We start from the raw sequence: 8,560 nt of genomic DNA on the forward strand, positions 1-8,560 counted from the left end.
ATATTATATTATATATTATATTTCTCCTGCTTTTCATGTAGGCATTACATTAATTGCAGGTATATTTTCTACTTTATTAAAAGGTTGGTGGAAACAGCGCCCCCTCCCCGTTCACTGGTGTATATACAGTCTGAATCCGGGGCTAAATGCGCCACAGCAAGTTGTGAGGAAGCACAGTGTACAGAGAGGTCGTCGAGCTCTCCATAGTTAGGTGAAAAAGGCATAAACAAAAAAATTCACAAATAACAACAGCTACACAACATGGTAAAACTCGCTTTCAACTCCGCTCTCGGACAGAAGGATTTAAAAAAGGAGGAGAAGGATGAAGCTTTGATCCCTCAAGATGTGGTGAGTTTTGTTAGCACAAACGCTAACCGGCTAAAGTGATTAAAAACAATGTTGTTTTTAGTCATGCAATTCTTTATAACGTCATTATTTGGCTTATTAGCGATCCGTGTATCGATAAACATATATCAACATAAAGACAAAAAGAAAAGATTTTTTTTTTGTTGCGAAAAAAACAACAAAGTGACAAAAACAGTTCAAATCGATACAAGACGTTATTTAAATTATGTGACTGAAACGCCTAGTTTGTCTGGGCTTTTTGAGGATTATAAGATTATTTTTGTCTGATAGTTTAGTTTTTTTGTGTATGTAGAGGGAAGCCATCTCCTGCCTTGTTTCTGTGTGTGTGTGAGTGAGAATCAGACAGCTTTGAGCTTACAGGAAAATGGCCGACAGTCCAACACAAACACCAGGATATATACGCACAAAGCTTGCATTGATCGTGCACTGCACTTTTACATGCTTCTAGTAGCCTGGTGCGTGTCTGTGCAGTCATTGCGTTGTTGTAAATCAACCAAAAAAACATTTAAGATTAGATTTGCATTTAAATAAGTGTATTTTTAATGTGTAAACATGTCTAGTTTTGTCCCTTGCACTTCCTGTTGCAGCCGTAAAGATAGTAAAGTCAGGAAGAGGAAATGGCATGTTTAGCCAGATTATCGTGGGAGACTTTTCGTAAGTGTGAGACCAGCTCCCACTCATATGCGTGAACCGTCTGGCTGGTTGTGTTCGTCAAATACGATCATCATCTGCCACTGAGGATGAGTCAGCGCCTAGTGTGCGAATTGGGTTGATAATGAAGAAGAAGAAGAAGAGGTCGTGAATCATTCATAAGACACTGTTGTGTCTGCTGCGATCAGACCAATGGTGCAGGCTTGTCTCAGTGGCACTGGTGCTGTGAAGGAGTGTTTTAGCAGGCATAAGGGTAGAAGTAAAGGCTTCATGCATTGGGCAATGCTCCTTCCTTTAAACTTTTCTGGTAATCAGAGACACTGATACTTATCTAAAGCGGTTAAAGGTATCATTTCATCGTGAAGTAATCTGTTAAGATCGTGCTGTGTGGTCTGAAATCCTCTGTCACACAGGTGATCAAAGCCTCGCTGAACTTGTGGCTGGAGCAGACTACCAGAAACAGCCATCTTTTGTCCCTCGGAAAAACTCCTGAAGGCTCTGGTTATTTAAACAAAGACAGTCTCTGTTAGGGCTAAGCCGTAATCTGCAGTGTGTGTCTGTGTGTGCGAGGGAGGGTGAGGCGTGAAACAGGTGTGTTTGTGTAAAAGTGAAAGAGTGAATCTTTGAAGTTTTTTGTTTCAGGAAGTGCATTCATGCAAACAGAACGTCACCTGACTATAAGATATTATTCTGTGCATGTAGTTGAATGGATAAAAGATTGAGACTGGATTTGAAGGCAGGGAAGGCAATTTCAGAGAGGCTAGCAAAAGAAAGCTAGCTTTGAAAGCATAAGATCCCACCCTCCTTCAAAACACATGAACACACACACACAGCCAGAGCAGAGTCTGCAAAGCGTCACGAGAGATGGTGTTACATTTCTTCATGTCTCAAAGCACATTACATTACAATAATAATGAATTGTGGTATGAAAATACATGTTGACAGGCAGGTAGGACATCGTATAATTGCATTCGGTTCGAATGCAATAATTGGATGAACGTTTTTTGGTCCTGATACTTCCACAGAAGAAGTTTTATAATTTGCGTGCATGTGTTTTTAAGCCTTGATAATTTAAGCACAAGAGAACTCGCGTGCACTGTGTGAGAAGTTATGTCTGTGCACACATTCAAAACGCACATGGCTGTGCGCGTGCAAATAATACAATTAATTATCTTTCATGTCGCCCTTCGCTTAAACGGACAAATTCAGAGAATTGTATCTAGTCGTAAACCTAATTGGTTATGGCTTAAGTGAACAAACCTTAGAGAAAGAACGCATATGTATCAGTATATTGGATCTGTGCATTGTGACAGCAGCCTAATATTCCTGCTCTGTTTTTACTACAAACTACAAAAGACAAAGAAATCTCTCCCTTCTCTTCACTGAATAAACAGTAAAAAAAAAAAAAAAATGAATTTATTACTTTTTTTTTGTGGGGCCAGTGAAAATTGAATTATTGGATTCATTGAATCGAATTGAGAATGGAATCGGGACATCTGTATCAATACCCAGCCGTATGATTTTGTCTGCATTTCATGTTGTGCACTGCACATGTTTCTGCTTCACAGATAATTAAAGCTTGGGTTGGTGTCCTAGATTATGCCTAACTTCAAAGTCAAACTATTTTCAGTAGAAAATCATTTGAATATAGCTTCAAATGTTTGCTTAATCAGCATTCATAATTAGGCTTATTTAGCTTTTTTATATCAATAAAACTAGCCTATTTAGTTCAGTTGGACAACAGACGCTACAAATATAAACTGAAAGCGTCTGCTCCACTCCATGTAGGCTACAGCACAAGCAGCAAATTCACAGCAGGAGTCAGATTTCACTTATCACGTAACGAGAGTAGGGAGAGATGATTGACAGAATGATGACGAAGGATTCGGTGCGCAACAGATCCTGAGCAACATATCTTGTGAAATATGCTCCCTATACACAGAGTAGGCCGATAGTGAATTTAAAAGCTAAAGGGAAACTGGTGTTATCCATAATACCTGTGACATCCTAGTGCAAATATTGTTTCTCATAACGCAAAAGTTTTTCCTTTTCATAAAATTTTAACAATCATAACATTAATACTAGTTTATTAGATAATTGATTAGTGTTTTTTTCAACCCTAATCATTTTCAAACAGTCTAGACCCAATCTCAAATATAAAATATATGTGCAAGATCATGAGTTTGGTGTACTGAACAAGAGAGAGAATGATGACTAGACTCCTTTAAATTGCAGCACTGTCGTGGGAAAAGTATCACTTGTAAACAAACCTGCATGTATATTATAGACGTTTCCAGCTGAAATTTACCCACTTTTGTTGCTCATAATTTCCCTGGAGTCTACAATATGATGGCTGTTGTAAACACGGGAAAGCTTAGCTCGTTTATCTTGTTTTGCTCTCATTATGTTTTATGTGAAAAATTTGACAACAAAAAACAACAACAAATGAGTCTCACCAAGAAGATTTGGTGCCAAATTGTCGAGATATATTTAGTCTGATTTGTTTTCACTTTCATCCTTGTTCATCAGTCACTGTGTCAGCTAATGTTTTGTTCATTTGCATCATGCAGTATGTTTGTTCCTGTTGGTCTCTGGAGGGAGGTTGGAAATTTCCCAGTATCTGTTGCGCACAATGCAATTGTTTTGAACAAAGCCACACCCAGGCTAAACACACTCACGTAAAATCGAAGAAAACTCTCGTTTAAGACAAATAAACACATGCAGGTACAGTACTGACGGGTCTGTGGGAAAATTGTGAACTTTTGGAAACAAAAACTAAAACATACAGGTGAAACTCGAAAAATCTGAATATCGTGCAAAAGTATATTTATTTCAGTGATTCAACTTAAAAGGTGAGGCTAATATATTATATAGACTCATTACATGCAAAGTGAGATATTTCAAGCCTTTATTTGTTGTTATGTTGATGATTATGGCTTACAGCTTATGAAAACCCCAAATTCAAAATTAGAATATTGTGAAAAGGTTTTTATAAGCTGTAAGCCACAATCATCAAAATTATAACCAATAAAGGCTTGAAATATCTCACTTTGTATGTAATGAGTCTATATAATATATTAGTCTCACCTTTTAAGTTGAATTGAACTTATGCACGATATTCAGATTTTGAGTTTCACCTGTACTTGTTCCTGAACACATTGGGGGCAGTCGTGACCTAGCCTAATGGTTGGAGAGTCAGACTGGTAACCCAAAGGCTGCGGGTTTGATTCCCAATACCGGCAGAAAATGACTGAGATGACCTTGATCAAGGCACCTTACCCCCAAGTGCCACAGTAAAAATAGCTGCCCACGACTCGGGTGCCCGGTGTGTGTGTGTGTCCATGGTTTGAAGTGTGTGTGTTCACTAACTTGGATGGGTTAAATGCAGAGGACAAAATGGATTGCCATACTTGTCCTTCACGTCATGTCACTTTCCACTTTCAATAGTGCATGTACCCCATGCATATAGCCCTTATATAATCAAAAATAATTTATATGTAATGTTTTACACCAAGGCTAACTAAAAATTAAATGTAAATGTAGCATCATGTATTGTTGAAGTTATCAACTGCTTAAAGAAGCATGATTTTTAATGGGGCAAATAATAACTATTTTTCTTTGTGTGTGTGTGTGCAGGATGTGGAAGATATTCTGCGTGTCAGGCAGCAGTCCAGGGCCTGGTGCTGGTGCATGTGTCTGGGTCTGGCCCTGATTCTTTCAGGTGTGGTTGTGGGCGGAGCTTACCTGTACAGGTATTACTTCATAGAGGTGAGAAAACAAGTTCCATCAGAATTAAAATGTAAATCTGTTGAATCCTTAAATTTATTCCAGAATTGAATGCAGTAAACAGTTTCAGTGATTTGATTTCTGCTATTACATAAAAAAAATGGTTAAAAACATGTCTTGATTGTGTTAATTAGACTTTTACTGTATTTTAGTTTTTGCATCAAAGGATAAGTTTGACGATTGTTACTGTGCCATTAGTCTGTAATGAACAATGTGCCACAGGCCCTTTTCACTGTTTTTGTGGCACAGATTTGTATTAAAAGCCCATTTTGTTTCTAATCTACATTGTAACAATAGCTGTTTAGTCCAAATTATGGTTCCTCTGAGACAAAAAAATTAAATACAATTTTTTTTATTGTAGCTGTGTCACCCAGCCATGTCAACGAGGTCATTCATTCAGTTCAACTGAGTGCATTGATGTGATGTTAAAACCTTACTATTCAATTAACTATATCATAATTTAAAAAAAAATAATCTTTGGTTACTAAATTGGTGCAACCTTTAAAAAGCCTTTAATGTCTTAAAATGAGTTTTCTTAAGCATGCTGATGCAATCAGAGAATGATGTGTCTCGTTGATCATGGTACAGAATGTGTCTATTCATAATGATGGTGTTCAGGAGGAGAGGATGTACTTCTGTGGGGTGAACTACCGTGAGGAAAATTACAAGATGCAGGACAGCCAAGAGGAAACCGAGATGGATTTGCCAGCCGCATCCAAGAGGATCGAGGAGAGAGTGAGGGTTCTGGAGGACGAGGGGGTGGAGTTCATTAATATCCCAGTGCCCCATTTCAGTGACAGTGACCCTGCTGACATCGTTCATGACTTCAACAGGGTGAGAGCCAATGTTTCCTTCACCAAGCCATATGTGCACACACAGTTCTAGGAGAGACACGTTGCCTGTTTCCCATCAGATTCCCCAAAATAAACTACTCGTTCCAAAATAGTAACACACTGGTGTTCCTTCTTTGCTCTTAGAGACTTACAGCCTATCTGGATCTGCGCCTGAACAAATGCTACGTCATTCCTCTCAACACTTCTGTTGTGATGCCGCCCAAAGACTTCCTGGAGCTCCTGGTCAACATCAAGGTAACAACAAAAACAGAGCTTCGGTAAAGTCGGCCTTAACTTGCGTAGACATTTGAACAATGAGCAGAAATCCTGTCTGTGTGGTTTACTGGTAATGCTAAGCAAGCATGTGACTGTCAAGTCACCTTTATTTATATAGCGCTTTTTACAATACAGATTGTTTCAAAGCAGCTTTACAGTGATAGCAGGAAAATAATGCAACAAAGTTTGTTTCCAGAAGAAAATAGCGTCATAGTCCAGCTTAAGTAAGTTCAGTGATGGTTCATTGTTGTTGTAAAAAAGGTGTTTTCTACAAAAAGGTGTAACTGTGCATGTGTGTTTGCAGGCTGGAACATACCTGCCGCAGTCTTACCTGGTCCGTGAACAGATGATAGTGACTGGGAAGGTAGAGCATGTGGATCAGCTGGGTTACTTCATCTACGGACTCTGCAGAGGAAGAGACACGTACAAACTGGAGCGCAGAGAGACCGTTTTTGGTAAACACACTAACTTTCCACCTATATTATGGGCGAGTCCCATTGTTTTTAGGCTAAATTAACCTTTTTACAATTCAGGCTTTAATACAGTAGTGGCTAAAAGTGATTTGTTTGACCCTACATGTTTTATTAAACCTTCAATATATGTGGAATATATTTTATATATTTTTTTAAATAAAAGGGAAACACTAAACTTTGTATTTGTCTGACAAAATGATTTGGCAAAAAAAAGGTAAACTACAGCTGCATGGTTTTTTACTGTGCAAAAAATTACAAAAAGCTACAACAAGGAGTAGTTAATATTTCATTGGTTCTCTCATTTTTGCATTGTGTTGTTAATTTCTTTGTACGACAGCCTGCATGCCGTTTTCACAAAATAAAACATTTTACTCCAAGCACAACTATGTAATATGCTAATATAACACTTTTTTTTTATAGTATTAAAATAAAGGGTGAATATGTAAAAATGTTGCTACTACTGCGTGTGTGGGGCAGCAATTTATTTTTATATAAGAAATTATCTATTCAGCAAAGATGCACATTTGTAATGTTACAAAAGATTTCTCTGATTTCTATGCTGTTTTATTTAAAGTTTCAGTTCATCAAAGAATCCTGAAATATATATTATGATTTCTGATGGATCATGTGACACTGAAGACTGGAGTAATGATGCTGAAAATACAGCTTTGCCTTTACAGGAATAAATTTGAAATAAATTTAAAATGTTCAAATTGTAATATTTCAGAATATTACTGTTTACTTGTATTTTTATCAAATAAATGCAGCCTTGGTGAGAAGAGACTTCCTTTAAAAACATGAAAAATCGTACCATCTCCAAACTTATATATACACACACACACACACATTACAATGTGTTGACAGATTTTTTAATTATTTAGCTCTGAAACCAGACACATGTTCACATGCCATTTTTTCTTTTTTCCAGGTATCCAGAAGCGAGAGGCTCTCAACTGCCACAAGATCCTCCACTTTGAGAGCAAGTTTGTTGTGGAGACGCTGATCTGTGAGCCGTAGTGTGGAAAAGAGAGCTGGGTAACAAGATAAACCACTTTTGACAAATTCCACTCTGACCCTTCCTCTCCTTCCATTAAGCCTCTTCCTGTTTCCCCCCGTTTGTGTGTGTGTGCATGTGTGCGCGGCGGGAGTGTGTGGTGCTCTCAGATTTGTTTCTCTGTATAGCAACAATCACTATTACAGAGAGAGAGAATGTGAATGAACGCAAAGAGCAATATTATGCGTAGAATTATTTGTTTAGGCAAACATTTGGACCAGTTTCTCTTTCTCTCTCTCTCTTAGTAAATGTTTTTTCTGTGTCTGGGTTTTTGTTAAGCGGGGAGTTTCAAGTCTCCAACAGGGTGTGTGGGATCATGTATGACAGAATAACTAGTACCAAATTGACCATGGGAGAGGGAAGGAATCACAGAGGATATGTGTACGATGAAATCATTAAAAGATGCACTAAATGTTTAGTGTGCATATAAACTGTGAACTGTCACAGATACCAGATTAAGTACTGGAAAATATATTTGACTAGAGATTTGTGATATATGGCCAATAATTACATGTAAGAATACACATAGAATTGATTTTTGTACTAGTTACACTTTTGTCTAGATTTTTATTTTAAATGAAATGTTTTGTTCTGCTGTAAGTTAATACACTGCTTAAACGCGTCCTATAGTCAAGAAATACAAATCTAGAGGATGTTAAACATCAGTTTTCCTAAACAATTATCCGAAACAAAATGCAGACTAATAAAATGTGTAGCTTTTATGTCATTTGGGGATTGCTGAGGTATTGGGTGTATTAGACTGATGGAAGAATTATGTAAAGATCGTTTAAATTTACTAAAATGTCTACCAGTTCAACATGAGTTGGGATGATTTATACGTTGCACATAACCCAAACAGGTTTTAATGTTAAACTTAATACTAATAAAAATTTGACACCTCATTTTGCTTGTCTTCATTTCTACTTTTTCAAAAGGAAACAAATCTTGGTATTATAAACTCAGAGGTGGAAGGGAAACTCTTACCATTTTTAAATTGTACATATTTTAAAACAAGACTGTTTCTAACATATATGAGGAACAATGACACTTTGGATCATTTCTTTCTTATCTGGTAAAGGTGTTATTTTTAAGGTATCTTTTTTTTTGAGCACTTGCATTAA

The 8,560-nt window shown here is 37.2% G+C and overlaps 1 protein-coding gene across 2 annotated transcripts; it reads left to right on the forward strand.

Moving 5' to 3' along the window:
- Positions 1–106: 106 nt before the first annotated feature.
- itm2ba (integral membrane protein 2Ba) lies at positions 107–8,341 on the forward strand. 2 transcript variants are annotated; one of them, XM_079629227.1, is made up of 6 exons: positions 107–348; positions 4,654–4,785; positions 5,422–5,637; positions 5,781–5,891; positions 6,217–6,367; positions 7,314–8,341. In XM_079629227.1, exons 1-6 carry the CDS (start codon positions 262–264, stop codon positions 7,400–7,402), a joined length of 786 nt encoding a protein of 261 aa, XP_079485353.1. In that variant the 5' UTR covers positions 107–261; the 3' UTR covers positions 7,403–8,341. The 2 variants fall into 2 exon arrangements, with proteins under 2 accessions (XP_079485353.1, XP_079485352.1); XM_079629226.1 differs by having other exon boundaries at positions 128–348; positions 5,392–5,637.
- The last annotated feature ends 219 nt before the right edge of the window (positions 8,342–8,560 follow it).

The sequence above is a fragment of the Phoxinus phoxinus genome (genome assembly GCF_949152265.1).
Source record: "Phoxinus phoxinus genome assembly, chromosome: 11".
In the NCBI taxonomy this organism is placed as follows: Eukaryota; Metazoa; Chordata; class Actinopteri; order Cypriniformes; family Leuciscidae; genus Phoxinus; species Phoxinus phoxinus.